The sequence below is a fragment of the Nothobranchius furzeri genome, chromosome 7 (assembly GCF_043380555.1).
Source record: "Nothobranchius furzeri strain GRZ-AD chromosome 7, NfurGRZ-RIMD1, whole genome shotgun sequence".
NCBI lineage: Eukaryota > Metazoa > Chordata > Actinopteri > Cyprinodontiformes > Nothobranchiidae > Nothobranchius > Nothobranchius furzeri.
The window spans coordinates 54,123,133-54,145,667 of record NC_091747.1 but is presented as its reverse complement, the minus strand read 5'-3'; the positions used below and the strand labels follow the sequence as shown (position 1 = coordinate 54,145,667).

Sequence of the window (22,535 nt, the reverse complement as noted above, 5' to 3'; positions counted from 1 at the left end):
CGTATGTGGGGGGTCTTGTTCTGTGTGAAAACGAAGCAGTAAAAGTGATAATGCTGCAGGATTTCATAATTTTATCCTTCTCAGCAGCAGCACTGCAGGTGCTCTCCATGTCCAATATGTGCGTAAGCCAGGTCCTTAGTCAACTTAAAGTTGTGCACATTTTTCAGCTTTGTGCGTAAGCAAGCTTGATAGATGGGGCCCCAGAGCAACGCTCCTACAGGGTGTTTTTAAGCATCAAGTATCTAATTACAGCTAAACATATTAGAAACATGAATACATGTATTTACAGCAACATGGACTTGACAAGACTTCGGTGAATCAAAAGTAGTCAAACACTGGAAACAAATAAGATATCTCTCAAACGTACTTTTATGGCTTGGCCTTTAGCCAGTGACTCATTTATTGTTTTGTTTTTTTGTTTTTATTGCTTCTATTTGATTTGACTGTTTTGCATTGATGGTTTTACTTTCATTGATTTTTCTGTCTTATTTTATAAATGTGCTATATAAATAAAGTGGTATGGATTGGTAAAGTCCCATTAGTCATCATCACACACTGGTGAAATTACATCTCCATAGGGCTGCACGATATTAGGAAAACCTGCGATATTCGATAACAGTGCTTAATATTGCGATATCGATATTACTCGTGATAAATGGACAAATACTAAAGTATGCCATGTTGATGTCGTCTGGCGTGTGACGTCTGCTCTGGGTTCAAATCAAACAAAAACTAATGCATGAATTCCATTACAACATAACATTTTTATTGAAAAAATATGCAGCTGCATCTGCTTCTGTATTAGCAGCAAAACAACAAACTGCATGCATGCAGTTTCTCAGTGACTTTAAAACATCACCACCACCACCATAAAACTTTTTCTGATGCTCCAAATACAGAAAAACATCCCTTACCAGGGTTTTTGAATAAATAAAAAAATCAGAAACCAGAGCTGGGAGGCCTGGGGATGGACTGTCCGATCTCGAGGGCAGAAGTTGCTGAGGTAGTCAAACAACTACACAGCGGCGGAGCCCCGGGGGCGGATGAGGTTCGTCCTGGGTATCTCAAGGCTATGGATGTTGTAGGGCTGTTGTGGTTGACACGTCTCTACAACATTGCGTGGTCATCGGGGGCAGTTCCTAGGGAGTGGCAGACCGGGGTGGTGGTCCCCATCTTTAAGAAGGGTGACCTGAGGGTGTGTTCCAACTATAGGGGGATCACACTCCTCAGCCTCCCTGGAAAGGTCTACTCCAAGGTACTGGAGAGGAGGGTCCGATCGATAGTTGAATCTCAGATAGAGGAGGAGCAATGTGGTTTTCGTCCTGGCCGTGGAACTGTGGACCAGCTCTATACCCTTGCAAGGGTGATGGAGGGGGCATGGGAGTTTGCCCAACCAATCCACATGTGCTTTGTGGATTTGGAGAAGGCTTATGACCGTGTCCCCAGGGGCACCCTGTGGGGGACGCTCCAGGAGTATGGGGTGGGTGGCTTTCTGTTAAGGGCCATTCAGTCCCTTTACCAGAGGAGCGTGAGTTTGGTCCGCATAGCCGGTAGTAAGTCGGACCTGTTCCCAGTGAGGGCTGGACTCCGCCAGGGCTGCCCTTTGTCACCGGTTCTGTTCATCACTTTTATGGACAGAATTTCTAGACGCAGCCGTGGTGTGGAGTGTGTCGAGTTTGGTGGCAGGAGAATCTCGTCTCTGCTTTTTGCGGATGATGTGGTCCTCCTAGCTTCATCCAGCTCTGACCTTCAGCTCTTGCTGGGTAGGTTCGCGGCCGAATGTGAAGCGGCTGGGATGAGGATCAGCACCTCCAAATCTGAGACCATGGTTCTCGACCGGAAAAGGGTGGCTTGCCACCTCCGGGTCGGGGGAGAGGTCCTACCTCAAGTGGAGGAGTTTAAGTATCTCGGGGTCGTGTTCACGAGTGAGGGTAGGAGGGATCGGGAGATCGACAGGCGGATTGGTTCGGCGTCTGCAGTGATGCGGACGCTGAGCCGATCTGTCGTGGGGAAGAGGGAGCTGAGCCAGAAAGCCAGGCTCTCGATTTACCGGTCGATCTACGTCCCAATCCTCACCTATGGTCATGAGCTTTGGGTAATGACCGAAAGAACGAGATCGCGGATACAAGCGGCCGAAATGAGTTTCCTCCGTAGGGTGGCCGGGCTCAGCCTTAGAGATAGGGTGAGGAGCTCGGACATTCGGGAAGGACTCGGAGTAGAACCGCTGCTCCTCCGGATCGAAAGGAGCCAGTTGAGGTGGTTTGGGCATCTGGTCAGGATGCCTCCTGGACGCCTCCCTGGGGAGGTGTTTCGGGCATGTCCTGCCGGCAGAAGGCCCCCGGGTCGACCCAGGACACGTTGGAGAAGTTACATCTCCAATCTGGTCCGGGAACGCCTTGGGGTCCTGCCGGAGGAGCTGGTGGACAAGGCCGGGGAGAGGACGGCCTGGAGCTCCCTAGTTGGGATGCTGCCCCCGCGACCCGGACCCGGATAAGCGGAGGAAGACGAGACGAGACGAGAATCAGAAAATTACTTTAAATGTTAAATAAAAGTTAACATCACTTAAATGCAACAGCTAATTCTCTCATTGCTACTGAACATTTTCTCCACTTATGTGGTTATGATATAAGGCTGTTGCTGCTATTGGGAAGTGATCTGTGCTGGGCCAAACTAGGAGAATATTAAGATTTTTTGAGGGAAAGAGAAAAACAATTGTCTACCTTTCAGAAGAGGAACTGGCAAAAAAAAACTACATGGAAAATATGTGAAAACGTTTGTTTTTAACCCCAAATTGAACAAGTTTACCTAGATCTTAGAAAGCAGCTCAGATGATGAAACTGCAACTATGATTCTGATAACAAGCTAACTAATTGAACTAAGATAACCGGCTAGCAGAGCTTCTGACTGACAGTTTATGTGCAGCAGCAAATCAACTATACTGACAAACAAGGTTATAAAAGCTCTGAAATGAAAAATCACTGATGTGTGGGGGAACTTTTCCAGGCCCTCTTTAGCAGGGTGGGACTGGGAGAAGAGAGCTGTAGCCTTTTAGCTGGAAGCTAACCGGAGCCTGGGGCTAACACTAGCGACATGAAGGTGGGTTGGTTCACCGGCACATGTCGGAGTCAGCCCGGTAAAAATGCTTAACGACACCGAGCGGACTCACGTTCACGTTTGAAAGCAGCGCTGATTCCAGAAACCTCAGCCCAAAGTGCGTCCGTTGCTCTGAGCCAGCATGACGAACAAGGGAACAGCGCCGCAAAATCTGTTCGGATGTTCCTTTCCAAAAGGGTCTATGTAGGGGGCGGGCGTATTACGTGAACGGACCCATCTGATTGGCCGCATATCAGAAGGGCTACATTTGATTGGTCAAATAATACTTCCGCGTAAAAAACAGAGCTGGTTTACAAAAAGCTGATGTATGACACGGATGGAAATGTTTGAACCAAACATTTATCGCTGTTTTTGCCGTGTTTTGCGATGGGCCTATCACACGTCCTGTTATCGCGATGACGATAATTTTACGATATATTGTGCAGCCCTACATCTCCACATTTGACCCATCCCCGTGGGGAGTGGTGAGCTGCAGCTGGGGCTGCGCTCGGGAACTATTTGGTGGTTTAATCCCCCCAATCCAGCCCCTTAGCAGGGAGGCACTGAGTCCCATTTTTAAGGTCTTTGGTATGACCCGACCGGTTTTGAACCCCGATCTCCCAGTCCCAGGGCGGACACTCTACCACTAATATCTGATTTGTAATTTTTCTATCAGGAAAATGTCCTCTTTGTTACCATGAAGGGGCAGGGCTTTAAACAGCCAGCCACTACGAGTTATAAATGTCTACGCAGATAGTTTAATTTACTGGTGTGACACAAAAAATCCTTAATCCTGATGAGGACCGAGTTCTAATGAAGTTAAATGTGGACAGAGTTAGGTTTATTGTGAGTATTTTCGTTGAAACTTAAACGCAGATATAAAGTGTTCATTTATTGTTGTATGTATGGATAGAGCCAGAGTCACTAAGAAATGCATATTTATGGAGAAGAGCAGATGGCGAGGTTACAGCAGAGCACCGACTCTCAGCATCATGCAGTCAGTCAGGGATTACATCAGGATACAGAAAAATACACAAAGGATCGATTCTGTTAGCAGGTTTGGAAAACATATGATCAGAAGCTACACTCAAAACACAATATTTCACGTAGACTACAACTGTTTCTTTAATTCCCCTCAGAAACGGAGCTGATCGGACACGTGTGTATTGATTTATTTTTTAATGTCACTGTGTCGGCTGTGTGCACGGCCTGTGGATCGATTATTTAAAAGCTGATTTTTATGAACAAATCCTTTGATTAATGTGACTTTAAATACAAGATGCATCCAAGTTCATGGTCGGGTCGATACTGTGCTTGGTGAGGAAAATTTGATCTGCACCCCCTAAAAAAAGAAAGATGGCGAAAAAGAAATCTAAAGACAAAAGAGGAAAGGAGATCAAGAAACAAATACCCGCAGACGTAGATAGAGCCGTTCTGTCTGAACAGGACGTCCGTAACTTTCTGGGAGTTGAGCAGCAGGTTGTGTTGGACGTATCTGGGTTGTGTTGCCGGGGCGACGGCATCCTCATCCTCTTGATGGTCCCTGGAGAAGCACACTTTGAGGTGGGTCAGGGTGCCACTGGACACCAAGTTCTCCAGATCCTCTCTGCAACAAGATAAATGGTATCTGTGTTAGTGAGGTCACATCTGACACAGTTGCTCCTTCTTTGGTGCTGATACTGAGAAGGATGCCGTTGTGACATTATAAACTTATCAGGATGCAATAAAGAGGTAAAAGTGACCCCCTCTGAACTCTGCCTCCAGCTAAAAACGCCAAGCAAGCTTGTTGAAACACTGAGGAATTAAAAAAGAGAGGTCTGATCAAAGAATCAATTGTTCCTGTTTAACAAGAGAAACATTAAAAAGTTAGATCTCATCAGCAAGGTCGAGGCACTGTTATGAGCATCTTTTTTTAATTAATCAATCCTCCCAGCTGTTAGCAACCTTGCTCCCTGTCAGTATTCAGCCTGCCAATGTCTTCCTCCACCTCAGTGTTTTAATAGAGCCTGGGGTGCCATTGGAAGTGGAGGCTGGTGAGGGAATGAGCTTTACTGTGGCTCAGAACATCTTGTTTAAGACTAAGCAGTGGAGAAAAAGAGCGCGCACACACACACACACACACACACACACACACACACACACACACACACACACACACACACACAGATAGTGAGTGTGTGCGGGAGAGATGCAGCTCTGAGATCATGGGTGAAGGTCTTCGCCTCAGGGAGTCTATGTCTCAACGTAACCCCCAGACTAAAATAAGACTTTCCTGTTTTTTGACAACACAGAATTTTTTGTCTGTGAACTAACAAGACCGGTCTTGTTTTCTGTGTTTTATGTGAAGCAGGTTTATTGTGAAGTTTTCTGTTTCTATCAAAAAAAGAAATCTCATGTTTTGACCAGTACTTTGATATTTAAAGGACTTTATAGGTGTGTTTCTGTGTTAAAGTTGAAATGAATTACAAATACGTTTGTTCCTGATTCCTGAACAGGCTCAGTTAAGAGAAAAGCCTTTTACATCAACCAGGACAAAAGCCTGGATCACACGGTGGATAACTGTGCCAATTTTAAGCCAATCCTCTCCTGACAAGCCTGAGGATGTGATTAATTACTGTAACAGCTGTAAAGATTATCTTATCAGATATACCTGACGTGTGTGGTGTGTTAAGAGCGCTTGGGTTTGTTCTGAAGCACGTCAGGACTGCTCAGACCATAAGTCAGGCTTTCAAACATGTTGGATTGTCTTAGACACATTTATGAGGACAAACAAATGTGCGGCCTGTTCAATGTAAAGTTTAGCCAATCAAAAAGGAGTGACTGGATGGTGGCGCAGTGGTTAGCACTGTTGCCTCCCAGCACGAAGGTTGCAGTTTCGAAACTCGGCTCGGCTGCGGCCTTTCTGCGTGGAGTTGCGTGTTCTCCCCATGCATGCGTGGGTTTCCTCCGGGTACTCCGGTTTCCCCCACAGATCACAACATGCTTAAAAATTGTAAGTCGCTTTGGATAAAAAGCATCAGCTAAATGAATAAACATAAACATAGTGACACAAGAGCGCTGCACGCTCCTCCTCCGCCATGTTTTTTTACTCTGAAATCACTCTTGATCTTGCAAGATTTCCTGTCTGACTGGATAAAGTCTATGAGTGAACGTGCATGCATAGTTTATGTCGTGTTGCAGGACACTACAAACAGTGATAACAAAAATAGTGTATCCATGATTATTTTTTTATCACCACATGTGGGTTGTAAGACAAAAGTGTCTTGCTGCTGTCAGCCATCTTAAAATAGCTCAAAACTCCAACATTTTACAACTGTTAGAATATTCCTGCTGGACCTGCACCAGAGGTTCCCTTCTGCTAGTGATATTATGACGTGAGAATAAATTATGATGCACAGAAAGTGACGGTTCTGGTTCTACTGGATTTAAGCGCTGCCTTTGACACAGTGGATCACAACATTCTTTTAAACCGGTTAAAACACTTCGGCGCTGTCCATAAATGGTTTACTTCGTATCTCACAGACAGGACTTTTATGGTAAGTCTAGATACCTTCTGTTCTAAGACCTGTGAGATTACTTGTGGTGTGCCCCAGGGTTTGATTTTAGGCCCAGTGCTTTTTAATCTGTATATGCTTCCACTTGGTGGCGTCATCGGGTGACACAGAGTGCAATTTCACAGTTATGCAGATGATACACAGTTGTACATCTCTGTGTCTCCCGATGACGCAAGACCAATGGATGCCCCTTTTAATTGTATTTCGGATATTGAATCCTGGATGTCAGAAAACTTTCTCCAGCTTAACAGGGACAAAACCGAAGTTTTAGTCATCGGTCCTGAGACCCAGAGAGAGAAACTTTTTCCAAAGCTACAATGACTCAGGCGCGTTGCAAGATTTTTTAAAGTGTGGGGGATGTTGTCTGTGCCTAAAATAATTTGATGTTATTCATCTTGTTAGTTTTATTTCCATAATAGCAGAGCAGGTGCGAATTTCAGACGTGTCACGCATGTCTCCGTTTTAAACATGTTTAAACAGTTCAGAATACAAATCCAGGCTCTGTCTCGTTAGATTGGTGTAACTAAAGTTTGTACTGAATGAAACTTCACATTAAACCATGTTGAAAAGAAAAGGATCCGATTAAATCATTTCCCCCTCAGAAGTACAGCGCAGTGCGCATGGCTCTGGGGTTAATCAAGTTTAGTTGTTTCTCTTTGCAACAATCTTCACAGGAAGGTAAAACAGTTAAATGGCAGGTTACAGATATTTCCATATGACTGTTTATTTTGACGGATAAACTCAAGGATGCTGGTTGTTTTGAAAGAATTACCCCGACGCACACTGATGCGCACACAGATGAGCTGACATTTTAATCGTTAACACACATCGCAGAGGTAACTAAATCAATTAAGAAATGATTCCCATCAGAACATCAGAGCTTTATACTGGACACTGTGCTCAGCGCGGCTCGGAGCGCACACGGTGGACAGTGAGCTGAAGATCTGAGGGGTTCGCAGCGCAGCGCAGAACCACGGCGCATGCGGTAAGATTTCCTCCCACTGAAGCGGTCTGGAAACCCGGTCTCTCTGAGAGATGTGTCACTTGGAAAAATGTTCACTGATTATGAAACTTTGGCTGAACAGCGCTTGTTCCTGTCTCTAATATGGAGATGCATGATGCATCCAGTCTGAGGCAGAATAGCCTTTTCAGCTCAGAAAGCACATGAAGAGACATTTAATCACGCACAAAGTTTATGTGGAGCAGAAGCGGTCGGGTCACAGCAGGTGAAATGTTCCTAGCCTACATGGAGGGAAATTGTTTAATTGTAACATTAATATGTTACTGGACACGCTGGTCTGGTTGGTTAAACCAGTGTTTGAAGAGGAAAACACACACACACACACACACACACACACACACACACACACACACACACACACACACACACACACACCAATTACAATAATGCTAATAGCGTGGACTAGAAGACAGGTGATGGTTTACGTATTTAAATGATCAGGCTGCTGTAAAATGTAATCTCCATCCACATCCAGACAGAATTATCCTCTATTCTATTTGCTCTGCTCTTGTCCTGGCTGACGTAGCTGATGGAGCGCGCGGCGCGCCTAGCGACCGTGACGCACATTTTACGCATTTGGAGAGGTGAGATGGATGCTTTGCTTTTACTGGAAGATGGATTTTTTTTTTTATTTTAAATGTCGCAGATTTTGCCCCATGAATAACCGTAAAAACTACTGGTGTGCATGTACCCTTATGAAAGAGTCCTATGTTGAGAGGTAAATATTAGAGGTGCAGGTTCTGGTGCCTATAAATGAAAAATGAATGAAAATTAAATTGGGAGTTTTTACTTCATAATTTAGAAATAAAAATGACGGGGAACACATTTATGACGTCTTTTTAAACGAAATTTTCTAGCACGACCTGCCTGCTTCACTTAAGTCACTGCTTATTAAGGTCCATCCAAAATTACCGTGGCCCACCCAAAAATGAAAACCTGGTGCCGCGCCTGTTATAAACCTCTGCAAATTGTTGTTTTTCACTTTATCAAACTGAGAGTTTGTACAGCTAATGTCAAGATGTAAAATTATGAATTCAGTCGAGCTCTTCCCTCCCTCCCTCTCCCGTTTCTCCTTGAAACCCGACATCGGCTGTCGGGTTTCAAGGAGAAACAGAAGAGGGAGGGGAAGAAGGAGATGAGGCAAACAGAGTGAGTGCGACGTAGAGAAACCAGACAGGTGTGGAGGTGAGCAAAACGGCTGGAAAAGTGTGGGTGTTGAATGATGTCAATAAGAAAAGTGTGGGTGTTGAATACCCCACATCTCCCACGGGTGCAACGCCCATGCAGTCACTAACTATTAATTCGTCTTCTCAAGTGAAGAACCTGGGTGTTATTTTTGACTCTGAGCTAACTTTTATTGACCACATTAAGAATATTACAAAAATTGTTTTTTATCACCTGAAAAACATCGCCAGAGTCCGCCCCTTTCTCTCTCTGGCCGATACCGAAACGCTGATGCACGCTTTTATCACCAGTAGAAGTGATTACTGTAATGCCCTGCTTTCTGGTCTTCCCAAAAAGATTACCTCAGCTTTACAACTCCTACAAAACTCAGCAGCTCGTGTCCTGACTAAGACCAGGAGGCAGGAGCACATTACACCTGTCTTAAATGAGCTGCATTGGCTTCCTGTACGTTTCAGGATTGATTTGAACTTTCTTTTAATGGTTCTTAAATGTCTTAATGGTCTTGGGCCTTCTTATCTCTCAGAACTGCTTCATAAATACGAGCCTTCGCAGGCCCTGCGCTCCCCTGGCAGCCGTCTCCTCGTCATTCCAAAAGTCAGGACACACTACCAAGGCGAGGCATCCTTCCAGTTTTATGGCCCTCACCTCTGAAACAGTCTGCCAGAGGACCTCAGGGCCGTAGAGTGTTCTTGTTTTTAAGGCCAGGCTCAAGACTCACCTTTTTAGTATAGCTTTTAAGTGATTTTGATCTATTTTAGCATGTTTTTACCATCTTTTATATATTCTATCAGTGTTTTATTACTTACTCTTTTTAATTAAATAACAAATATGTTCCTACATATTTATTTTAACTTATAATATTAATAGTAATAATTATTAGTTTTAACCAGTCTTAAGACTTTGTTGTACAATATTTTATTAATTTAATTGTATGTTTTCTACTTGGTTGTATTTTATCACTGTGTTTTATTTAGTTTTTTATTTATCAGCTGTTTATGTTTAATTTGTTTCTTAACTTGTTATCTTAGTCTCATTAGTAAACTAGTGTTTCCTCTGTGGGGGCCGGCTGCCCCAGGGGCAGCGGTGGACTGTGGTGGCCGGGGTGCTTCCCATGCCTACTCTTGCCAAGGCTATTGCTGCCAATCTTGGTGCTCCCGGTGCAGTTGGCTCCTTCGATGGCGTTTTCATCTTCTTTGTACCTACCACATCTGCACTCAGCCAGCTGCCCTTTCTCTATTACGTGTGTGTGTGTGTGTACGCGCGCGCGAGTTTGCATCTGCTTGGGATGGGATTGAGGGTGGGAGGAGGGAGATACAAAGGGGATCTCTTATGTGAATCTGTGTGGGAGGGGTGGGAAACTGACTGCTGTCTGGTTGTTTTTAATACTGTAAAGCACTTTGAGCTGCATTTGTACGAAAAGCGTTTCATAAATAAATTTTGATTGATTGATTTATATTTATGCATGTATATTACCATAATTTCAGATGAATATGCATGCAATGTGAAACTTGTGGTAACATTTATAAAATAATGCCACATGAACCACTGTGAAATTTAGGAAAGTGCAGCAGTTTTAGCTAGGCTCAGACGAACTGTTAGCTTATCAGTCTTGTGGGAACTCTACTTCTCTGAACAGAGGCTCTTCACAAAGCTATCTACAATAATTAAATAGAAATTTTTAAAGCTTATCCATAGAAAAACATTCCAAAATTGCCAAATACTTTCTTAAGCCTTAATAGAAAGCCAGTAACAGAAAAGAGTGTTTTTGTTTGACGTCTGAATATAAATCATGAAAGATGGTTGGAGCTGAAATTGGCAGAAGACAAAGAGCGGTGGACAACTGATGGGAATTTTGAAAGAAAAGCCTTAACATGTCAGCATCCCTGGTGTGTTGAAGGACCTGTGGCTGTTTCCTGGACCCAAACATAAGCAAAGCAGGATCCTCTCCTCTACAGCATAAAATCACAGGCTGTAAAGAGGCTGCAAACGCAGCAGGAGGGGTGAAACTAAAGTGTGGCAGAGAGGAAATGGCCATCAGCCTCTCAGGGCGATGCTAAGAGCTGTGCAACATCGTGGTGCATCACAAACCTCGGTCTCGTTCTGCGACTTCGCCACAGTCCCTTTTCACAATCGTAACTCTTTCTTACTGCTGCTGAATCCTTCTTAAAATGTCGTAAACACAGAGAAAAAAAACTATGTTGAGCAGGATTCTGAAGACCGATGCAGACACGCCAGACATTAAATTGCACTTTAAAAAAATCCCACAGAGATGAATGCAGGCGGCTAATTCAACTGATGGCATGTTGCTCTCATTGTGCAAACCCACTTAAATTAAGTACAACTCTTCACGGGGGTCTCATAAAACACGGACTAATCACTTTGGTCAACACCGTGGGGGGATTCATCAGAGGACCCTACACTGTGAACAAACACTGCCTACTAGCTGGCTGTGAGCTCGGGTTTTAAGTGTGGGGTGGAAGAAGCAGAAGGGAACAAACAACATCCTCTGTGATCTATTTTTGTGCCATTAAGGATGCTAATCCATTCGCACAATTTTAATCCTTCAAAAGAACTCCATCGGCACGCTGGCGTTGAGAACGCGCTCAGTGGTGATACCGGGAAAAGCCGACCAATTAGTATGAAGTCAGGAAGGAAGTAGCGAGCTTTGAAAAATTGACCTCTGATGTTGTGCAGGTGGACATATATTTGATAGGAGAACGCTACTCGTTAGCACGGAAGTCGTTTAAAAAAACACTCCCAAGTCAGACTCCAAACTAGAGTCCAACCTCTTGTTAAAGTAATGAATTAAAGCCAGAACTTTCCTGTCAGTGATCACCAGGGTCGTGATTAAGTCCAGCTTCTTTAAATCTGAAACCGTTAGCACATCTTTAATCACTTTAAGTATCAACAACAGCAGAACAAGCTATAAACCATGTTGGCACCTAAAGTCAGTTGCCTGGTTACACGAGCAGCAGATGTGGAGTTACATTGGTATTCATCCAGAGTCAGGCTTGTGTCCAGATAACAAATTAAAGCCCAATACCATCTCTACTTTTTACTCGGTTGGGCCATGCTCAGCGTCGGAAGAAAATAAGAAATGCTACACCACCAGTTAGTTGCTAATTGTGTTGTTCACAAGTGTGGTGCAGGTAGGGCACGGTGAAAGGCAGAATCAACTGTTTTAGCCTGTGCACATTTGACTGTTAGTGAAATATTGCATGAATCTTTGGACTTTTCAATAAATATCTAAGAAAGTCATCATTCGAGGTACATTAAGGCTAATTCAAGATGGCCGCCACAATTAAGCAAAACTTCAGAATGGCTTTAACCCAAACACGTTTACACATGTCAAGCAACTAATCAGAGTCATCAAGATTTCACCCAAAATATCTGCAATTCCATTATTTACCAACACCAGATGATCAGTTTACATCTCTGACATAACCGGAAACATTTCTAAAGAGTTGTATTTGTTTGGGGAGAATGTTTCACCAGGCACATCATGTTCTTTCTTTGTATTTTGGTGTGTAGATAATATCAATGCTATTGCTACTAGGGCCCGAACGATATATCGGCCGGCCGATATTATCGGCCGATACTGGGGTCACTGTCGGTCAAAAAGACAGTCGATATGGCCGATATTGCGCTACCTATCCAGCAGATGGCGCCAGCTTTATGAATTAGGTTTGTGAATGAGTTCACCAAGTTAACTTCCACAGAGTGTTACTTTGTTACAAAGCACAAGTATTACGTTTTATTTATTGCTGCATTTTTATTATTTTAATATTCTTATAGGGATCTTCCGCCCCTAAACTTGTGTGTGTTGTTAGATTCCCCAGAGTTAGCTAAGTCAGAAACAACATGTTGTAATCAGTTGTTTCAGCATAAAGCATTGGAAGGGAAGGCTTGCATTCACCCACATAAGAAAACACTATAATCTATGTGAATTCACTTACATTGTTTTATGCTAAACTAAGAAAACCAACTGCTGCCAGATCATATTGGGCTGGTTTTAAAATGCTTTTTCTGACTTGTCTAACTCTGGGGAATCTTAACAAGACCCAACTTTACTGAGTGGTGGAATATTCCTTTAAGTTAAAATGTATTTGTGGAAACCACAGTTTATAAGAAAAAACTAGAATGTTAGATTTATGCTGTGACTGAGTTTGTGTGTTCTGTTGTTTTTAAGATCTGCTAAATAAATCTTATTTGCATTACTTGGAAACCCTAGTGAGTTACTGAGACAGTTCTTTGGTGTGTAATAGAGAAATAAGTTTGCATCAAAAAGGCAGAAAGGGTTTAAGCTTAAGAAAATTTTTATTTCTTTTTTTGTGAGGGAGATTTATCGGCCATTATATCGGCTATCGGCCTTTGTTAAAACTTTTATATCAGCATCGGTCCCAAAAAAAGCATATCAGTCGGGCCCTAATTGCTACCCATTAGTGCACATAGTATTTGAGCAACTGTGTTGACCATAGAAAAGAAAGGATGAGCATCCCCTGGTGGCCAGTTTAGGTACAGGTTTAAAGTCACTCCCACTCTATGTAAAAATTTGGCTTTGTCTAAATTCGTTCCAATGCCCACACAGTAAAAAGATGCAAATCACGACTTTAGTCGTCAACAGCAGTAAACGAGTTAAACAAATTTGCAAACGTAAAAAGCTTAACAACACAACCGCTTTAAGCTTTTAATTTTTGTACCACAAGATATTAATATACTTACGTTTAAAACTGAAATCCTTTACTGCTTCATCCGCTATTATAATAAGAAAATTTTCTTAATCAGCCCGCAATGAATCCTTGCCTTCGACAATAAGGATAAGCCCGTCGTGTCCTCGAACATCGGGGAAAACGTGGACGGCTTTGTGGGAAGCATTTGAGTACCCTTTGAAGTCGGACAGTGTTTGTTGCTTTGCTGTGATGTAATCAGGCTTAAAATGTGAATTTGGATTGATGCATCCCCTCAGTTTGGACACAGATTTAAAACAACAGATTTGCATGAGAACTTAACTAAAACAGGGCACACAGGTTACCTGAACAGGTAGTCTTTGTCTCTATGGCGACAACCAAAGAAGAGCCAGGTCTCACCGAACGCGGCCTCGGGGTTCTCCTTCCTCTCCTCCTCTCTGAAAGTCAAACAACGGAGGTGAGCAGTCAATCAATACAAAACAGACAAGCAGAGCAGACGGAGGAGAGCGAGTCCTTCCTCGCTGCAGAGGTGAAAGAAGAGAAGTGGCGTGATTATGAACCGTCTGTAGTAACGGCAAACCGAGTGCCACGTTTGCTTAAAGTGCAGAAATGACCATGCGAGCAGAAGCGAGGACATTATACTGCATGTGTTATTAAATTGCACCCAAACAGAATAGATCCCATCACTATGAGCTGCTGCTGGAAATGAAACTGTGTGTGTGTGTGTGTGTGTGTGTGTGTGTGTTTTTTTGACTGTTTGACTGTGTACAGTATATAAAAGAAGGGCCCCCAAAAATGAATCTTTGGAGTTTGGCATGCCACCAACTTTCCCTCGCAGGAAACCCAGAATGTCCACGAGGATGTGGTTATCTGTGCCACACACCTGCTGCCAAGGTGACAGCTCTCTTTCAGATAACGACAGAAGACCACCACCCTTTGATGACGCTATCAGTCGTCTGGAAGTCCAAAAAACCCGGATTCCTCTATTACCCTTGTTCATAAATGACCAATTATGAAAAAGGCCTGAGACCTCTCTGCTGGGCTGGTGCTCTACATATAAAGCTTGCACATCCTCTTACCTCTACTTTAAAAAAAGTAAATGAAGTCTGCTTTGTTTTCCATTTAGTCATAAGCAGACATGGCTGCCAACATCATATTGCAAAAATGCTAAATCTGGGTAATAACGCAATTTAAAATACAATCATGTAAGCTACAACCTTTATCTGAGGTTTTTAGTACTTTCCCAAATATAACAATCTGCACTGAAACAATAATAACAGCCGTAGTTTGGACCCGTAATACATGACAGGATTTAAAGAGACAATGTGTCGTTTTTACCTTTAGTCTCTGGAAATATCCGTCGAAATGTTGTTGAAAATGAATTAAACGATGCCCAGTTGTTGGAAAAATATTGACGGCTTTGTAACATAACCATAAAAATCAGGTATAAAATGAATGGGAGCGGTTCGGAGTCTCTCAGCGACGCCATATTGGATGCAATGTTTCCTTCTACGTGGGTCTGTGTGGACAAAATTCATTTACTGATTTGTAACAAGGTTACAAAACTTTCACCATTCATAAACGTTTCACACATTTACCTCTTCACCTTCAGTGATAAAGGGAGCCTGATGTGCTCGTCTTGTGTTGGGCTCTTGGGGATTTTTGACCCTAATGGCCATCTGCTGGTAAGGTCTTACTCAAACACAAAAATATTGCTTGTTTGCAATGATTTAGGTGTGTACTGCCCCCTGTTGCCAGGGAAAATACACACCATCACTTCAAAGTTAGGCAATACACTACATGAAGTAAAAATAATACTCATTTTGTACATTTTGTCTCTTTGAAGTCAAACATAAAACTAAAGTGGAGACGAAAAAACGAAGCAGTAAACTTGTATGTTTTCTTTGTTTCAATCAGATCATCACAAAGTTGCTGTTTTTGATTAATTTCATTTTAAAATGGCTTTGAAACTAATCAAAGACATGACTTTCTTTTTCTTTGAAACAAGAAATAGGATAAAACGTTGTATTTATTCTTTTGTCAGAACAATTAAACAATTATTTGTGATGATAAACGAAAAATCTTCTGCACATTTTGGCCTCTGGACATGTTTTCTTCCCTCCTGACATTTGCTCACAACTGGATTCATCGCACTTTTTAAAATAATGAATGGATGAATCCATTGTTAGTTGCAGCTCAACAGAAATTAGCCTCAGATAGAAACCAAATCAATGCAAAAGGATGATCGTGAATACTAAAAACAAAGCACCGCTCCTATTAATGAGGTACAACGTTAACTACATACACTTTAGTTTGAACTTGGTTCGTGAGGCTCTGTAACGAAGCTGTCTGGTAGACTGGATCTGAATGCTCAGATCCAGTCCATTAGCATCCTGGACCAGATTCTTCTGATCTGCAAAACAGCCTCGAGTAAACTCATTTTAGTGGGCTCGTCTCCCTCCTCTCGCCGCCTGCCCTAAAGGGATCAATACCAATAAGAAAAAGCAGGGTTCCATTCCGAGTCGACCACACCGGCGCCTTTCCCTGAATACAAATCACATCACGTCACATAACCACGCTAGAGCAGCCGGCAACACAATCCCAGGGGGGAAAGGTAGCACTCCATTTGGGGTCTAAATCAGAAGCACTTGCCTTTCTGCGCCGTTCCGATGATCTGCAGCAGGGGGAATACGGCGAGCCAGGCCGAAGTTAAGACTTAGTCTACATCAAAATGATCAGATCTTTCATCTTTATCTTTGCAGCTCCTTGAGAGTAGAGCTCGGTGTTCATTTAGAACAAACAAACTAAAAAGCAACAATAACTGGAGGCTTAAAGACAGAAACGGCGCTGTGCAAATACAACAAACACCCGTCTAGGTTTTATAATCAGCTGTTTAAGGCTGATTAATAGTAGCTAAATATTTGCTCACATTAACTTTCACAGAAATTGTCATAATGAATGTGTCCAGCACAGCTACTGGCAGGTATTACTCTAATCTGATGTTTTTTGTCTCCTGGAAGACGAGGCTTTTAATTCCTGCTAAGAAGATTAAGGCTAACCTCTCATTTAAAGCACATTATTTGTTTTGCTGTTACTGCTTCGAGCAAAGCAGAAAGACCCAGAAAATTACATTTTCCATAAAATTGCAAACAACAGCGATCGATACCAGACGACTGGAGAGCCTTATTATAATCTCCTGGTCCCACCAAGTGAGCCTCTGACCTTTAGACTCTTCTCTCACTTGTTACCAGTGCTCTAAACTTGTACAAAGTACTTTTGAAAACAGGCCATTGATTAACACTGGGGGGTGGAAATGGGAGAGGTTGAAAGATCGAAGTGTCCTCGTAATGTTTTGTTGCCAAACAGTCTCATGCCCCGAGGCGGACGCAGCATCCCGTCGACAAACCGTGCGATTGTTATCTCCCGTCAGGACTGCAGCGTCAGCCAGCGAGTCTTTGTTTAGGGGTGCCCAATCCTGGTCCTGGAGGGCCGGTATCCAGCAGGTTTTGTGGTTTTTCTGCACCAACAGACTTGATTCAGTGGTTGAAACACCTGTGAGCAGCTCATCAGGCTCTGCAGAAGCCTGTTAATTAGCTGCTGATTGAAATCAGGTGCGTTGAAACGGAGTTCAAACTAAAACATGCAGGATACCGGCCCTCCAGGACCAGGACTGGGCACCCCTGGAGCCTCCAGTTAGATCGTACATAACGTCACGCTATGACAGGTTCATATAATCCTCCGGAACAAAACGCAGCTGGCAGGAGAGAGGCTGAGACAGGAAGAGGGGAGATGATGGATCGATTCACGTGACTTTATGTTGTTACGGTGAAGAGCTTCTTAAAATAAAGAAAAAAATCAATAAAGGATATTTTTCTAAATAAACGCTGGACTTGAAGTATTTGATGAAAGAATATGTGTGCTGTGTTATGAAACAAAGCTCTCCACAATCAACTGATGGGAAAGCATTCAGCTTTAATCAAGCACTTACATGTGTTTGTCTAACATTTCACAGAGCAACATTTGGGCTCTGCTGTAGGAAATAGGAAGCAACACTGATGTGTTTGTCAAATGAAACAACGCTGCATCTCTGGATGAACCTCTGCTGTTATCGCCTGCAGCTGAATCTTTTTAAAGGAACACTTTGCAACTTTTTCATATTTTTTAAGTCATTTTCTTGAGCCAGTATGTGCTGGGTTAATGAAAGGTAACCCAGCCCTATCACCTCCTGTGGCCAGAATACCGCATTTGCAACTTCAGCCTGGCGGGCCACTCTGTTGGGAAACATGGAGCTGACATACCTGGCTCAGCAGTCTGGTTCCAGCCTGTTTTAGATCATGAACACAGCTGATTAATCTAATTTAGTGATTAATCACTCCTGCAGACACTAAGGAAGGCTGGGGAGACATTTCAGCAGTTAGAAGAAGGTGTTAAAAAGATGACCGCACAGCAAGGAGATACGTTTTGTTTTCGGTTCTGCAAACGGACACTAGGGGGTGCTAAAAGCAAGCCTAAACTGCCTAGTTTCCCTTTAAAATACCTCATAAACCAAAGGATTGTTGCTAATAAAAGTTTCTTAAAGTAATCATTAAAAGCACCTTTGCAACCAGTTAACCTTTGGAAATTCAAGATGGCCACCACAGGCCAATCAACACAAAAATGGTTAAAACTCTTAAACGTACAATTACGGACCTAAAGTTTAGTGTCACAACACAAACGCTGACTGCTAAACAATGAGGGACAAGAGTTTGTCATTAATTGTTGAAGATTAACTTTTGGGAAAACCTAATAAAAGATGGCTACCAAAGCTGCAAGGCCTAAGAAAACACAAAAGTAGGTACAAGATTAGGCAACAGAGTACCACGACAGTAGCTCAAACTGTGTTATATTAAAACATTGCACCATATAAACCATCAAAATAGTTAATTATGACCTAAAGAGTTATAACTAGGGCTGCTCAATTAATCGAATTTTAATCACGATTACGATCTGAGTTTTGAACGATTATAAAAAACAAAACAAGCCGATTATTTGCTCCTCCCGCTTGTGCTGCCCTGAGTTGCAAATGAAGCGCTCCTCCCACAGTGTTGACAACTTAGTGACTGTGACGCTATTTCTAGCAGCGTTTCAGACCCCCTTCTTGACTTTTTAACTTAAAAGTACCTAGCGAACACCTGAGAAACATCTCTGGTAACCCTTAGCTACTTTCTGGATAACTGTCGTCGACGTTTCCTGCAGGTTAGCTAAACACTCCGCCTGCGCTCCGGACCGTTCTTCAGGACATTAGGAAAGGGAATGATGTAGTGATGTGTCAGTCGCTAAAGAAACAGCTCTCGGAGCCGGCTCCTTGTTGGATTAACCAGAGTGAGTGACACACACACCGCACCTGCGGACTCCTGAGCCGCTAAAAATGGCTAAATGTGCGCGTGCGGCGTGCTAAACACACGTGCAGCTTGCCCCGATTGCTGTGAGACCGGTTTGGGGGGTGGGGGGTGCAGCTGTGGTTGGGACAATTATTACATTAACTGATGGACCTGTAAATAAATAGTTTATAAATAAGGTAGAAATAAGTTCCTCACGCTGATAAATAATAACTAATCTCTCTGAGGACACAGTGTTAGTGCACTCCTACAGCACCTTGACACGACTAAATACGTATTATGCAACATTTTGTGAACATCAATTAATTTGCATTTATTTGTTATAAATGCCACTGTATAATTCTTGCTGACAGTATTTGCAAGATATTGCTATTTGGGTCTGTACTAGTTAGACTTAAATGAGTTAAACCAAACCCTTGGGTCATAAACTATGAGCTATAAGTATATTGGTCTTTTTATACTGGGAATCAGGAGTTCTTTTAGTGATCATCTTGTTTCTTATTTTTGTCCTGATTGTGCCCTGAGCAATTTATGACTGAATAAAAACAAATAAAATCAACATAAATTGAAAAATCGTCCTAAATAATCGTGATCTCAATTTCAGTCACCATAATCGTGATTATTATTTTTGCCATAATCGAGCAGCCCTAGTTATAACTGTTGCCCGGGTTTTCCACCAGACGTGTGTTCGGTGCACAACGTCAAATGCCAACATTTACCTGCAACCTCAAGCCTGATTTATGCTTCTCCATCTGCGTCAGTGCGGAGACACGCAACGCCATTATCTGTCCTTGCGTAGGGATCCAGCAGGCACGCAAGTACGTAAGGAGTTGAGCCCACTTTTTTAAACATCCGTCGAATGAGACGGATTACGCAAGCTTGTGATTGGTCAGGACGCCGCTGTTGTTTACAGCGCCGCCATTGCAAAGAGAGCCGAGTTTAACTAGCGGCAGACACGGAGAAGCTTGAAGAATACCTCGCGAAAAAACTCTAAAAATGTGAACGTTTATCCTCCCGTGACTGGAGGAGTGAAAAGATGCGCAGCAAGCGTTTTATTTGTGGACGGAAATGACAGGAAACGTGGGTTTAGAGGTGGGGAGCGCATGAAGCGGTGGGAGAATGAGAGACAAATATGCCCGTGTTAAAAGTCTCTTATATACACAAAAACACAATATAAACGCACTATCTTGGACCGATACATGACATGATACCACAGAACAGCACTACGCCCTCCGTTGTCCTGCCGGGCAATTGCTTTGCAACGCTCTCCAGGAGACGGAGAAGTAAAAGAGCAAAACGCTTCCGTCAATCCGTGCGTGTCTGTCCCTTGTGGAGCTGACGGAGAAGCATAAACCAGGCTTTAGCGGTGCGTCCCTTCCCTCTGGAAGTGTTTCAGATGAGCAACACCAATGAATGTGTTCAAAGCAGCAGGTCCCACAAGAGCAGGTTATTACGGGAGAATTGCAAGTTTACCTGTAATTTCGCCAATTTGCACGGTAAGAGAGAGAAAATGCAGCAGCCTGAAATTCAAAAGCTCTGTGGTTTCATTTCTGTTGTTTGCCAAAAGCAGTTATGTTACTGCTGCCGGTGTGAAAGCTAATCCAAACGCTGGTGCGAACCAGACAAATGAACTCTGAAAAGACTGGTATCAGTTCCCGTGAAAGTAAACCCTGGTACGGTTCACTTTCAGCGGGAAAGGCAAATGGACTATCTAATGGATCAAAGGCAGAAAAAGAGCCAAATGGAAGAAAAGGAAAAGTTGACAAAGATAGGTCAGATGCATTTTGCCTCACTACGTTTTCATCCTAACTTCCGTCATAACATCCTCATGTTAGCTTCAAAGTTTTACAGCACTGAACCTGGCGTATGAATTTTGATGGACATCTTACCTGATGCAATGTTGTTCGGCTGACAAGTCAAAAGTCCCTCTCCCTATTCAATTAAATTTAATTAAATTCAAAAATACTTTATTAATCCCAGAGGGAAATTGATTGCTGTAGTAGCTCAGAATAATAATAATAATCAAGTCATCAAAGAGTTATTGTATATTACAATGGCTGTTGGCAGGAAGGATCTCCAGTAGCGGTCAGTGTTGCAGCCAAACTGAAGAAGCCTCTGACTGAAGACACTCTTCCGTTGTCGGACAGTCTTGTGAAGAGAATGCTCAGGGTTGTCCATCATTTTCTTGATTCTCTGGAGAATCCTTCTTTGCATAATCTCCTCCAGTGGTTCCACAGTCGTCCCCAGAACAGAACCAGTTTTTTTTATTAGGCTGTTGAGACTTTTCAGGTCCCTGCTTCTGATGCTGCTACCCCAACAGACGATGGCTGAAGAGATTACACTCTCAACAACAGACTTGTAGAAGATCTATTTTGACGTTTGCAGCGCAAACCATCTGTGAAGCTGCATATTGTGGACTGATGCATTTTAAAATTTTAAAAACCTCATATCGCACATCACAAAACCCAACACCTTGTGGTCTGCTTCTGCAAAGTGATTAGGAATGACTGTGATTGGTGGATCACTGTTAGGTACCCTTAACATTACATGACAACACGTTGAGTTTGTTTGCCTCTGACAGGACCTGCCGTGTGACTATTATTCATTGCAATGGCAATGCTCAAACGTAAACTCATGTACATGTAGCACAAGTCAGAGTACGAGATATCTGCTATATTTGTTTTTGTTGTGATAGTGATGAATTGCTGCTCTCTATCCTGGCCAACAAGTAGAGGAACGCTAGCCCATTAAGTAAGAAACTGAGCCCGTCAGCAAGAGGTGAAACAAAATCAGTTTTGTGTCTTTTCATCCCACCCTAGTCCAGATGACCACTCATCCGTTCAGCTCCTCTCTGCTGCAGACAATTCATCAAACTCCTGCTATCACTCCAGCCGGAGCTGTCACCTCTCAGAGCCGTCACACAATGATACCAACCAACACCACACCGCATCGCAAGGATTTACAGACAATTGGACTTGACTGGGGCACAACCTCATTTATACAGAGCCACCCACGAGTTAGCCATGTCAGTCTGACATAAAAGAAAGGCTTACTCTGCTGTCTGAGGACTCATATTGTCTGTGATTGTTGCTAAACTCATGAACACCAGCCTGAATGAAGAAGCATCAGTCACATTAAATCCTCCTGACAGGTCATCTTCATGTAATCTTGATTCACCCATCAATCCTGAAGCTGGGAAAATTAAACAAATGTCACATTCCCGTTAAACTACAGCGCTCTTCAAACAGACACCTACGGTGACTGTTTAACTAGCTGGAAAGAGCCTACTTACTTAGCTAACAGTCGATGTCCTCACACCACCTCGTTGGCTATTACAAGCAATGATTTACTCCAATAACATGGCCACCACCTTCTGGTCCGCTTTATTCCTGAATCAATAAAGCCCCGAATGCTGCTTTGAATCCTGCCTCTTTATTACAGAAGTCATAAACGCGTGCACCTGAGAAGGTCTGATTTATTCCCAGCGAGATGAGGACAGCGTTTGAAATAATCTCTAACGTGATCACAGCCCTCGCTGCTGGATTTATTTCACCTTATGCGATGTACATGACGGGGACTTTTATCAGCTTCCTGCCAGGTCACATTTAACACTTCA

General features: G+C 43.0%; 1 protein-coding gene across 5 annotated transcripts in view; it reads right to left on the bottom strand.

Moving 5' to 3' along the window:
* The window catches only part of mtrr (5-methyltetrahydrofolate-homocysteine methyltransferase reductase), a 53,385-nt gene that overhangs the window by 8,719 nt on the left and 22,131 nt on the right, over positions 1 to 22,535 (bottom strand). For all 5 annotated transcript variants that reach the window (XM_015955305.3, XM_015955303.3, XM_070553215.1 and 2 more), the window contains exons 13-14: positions 13,886 to 13,978; positions 4,505 to 4,699 (exon numbers count right to left, since the gene is read on the bottom strand). In XM_015955305.3, the coding sequence (XP_015810791.3) occupies positions 4,505 to 4,699; positions 13,886 to 13,978 (288 nt within the window). The remainder of the gene's footprint in view (positions 1 to 4,504; positions 4,700 to 13,885; positions 13,979 to 22,535) is intronic.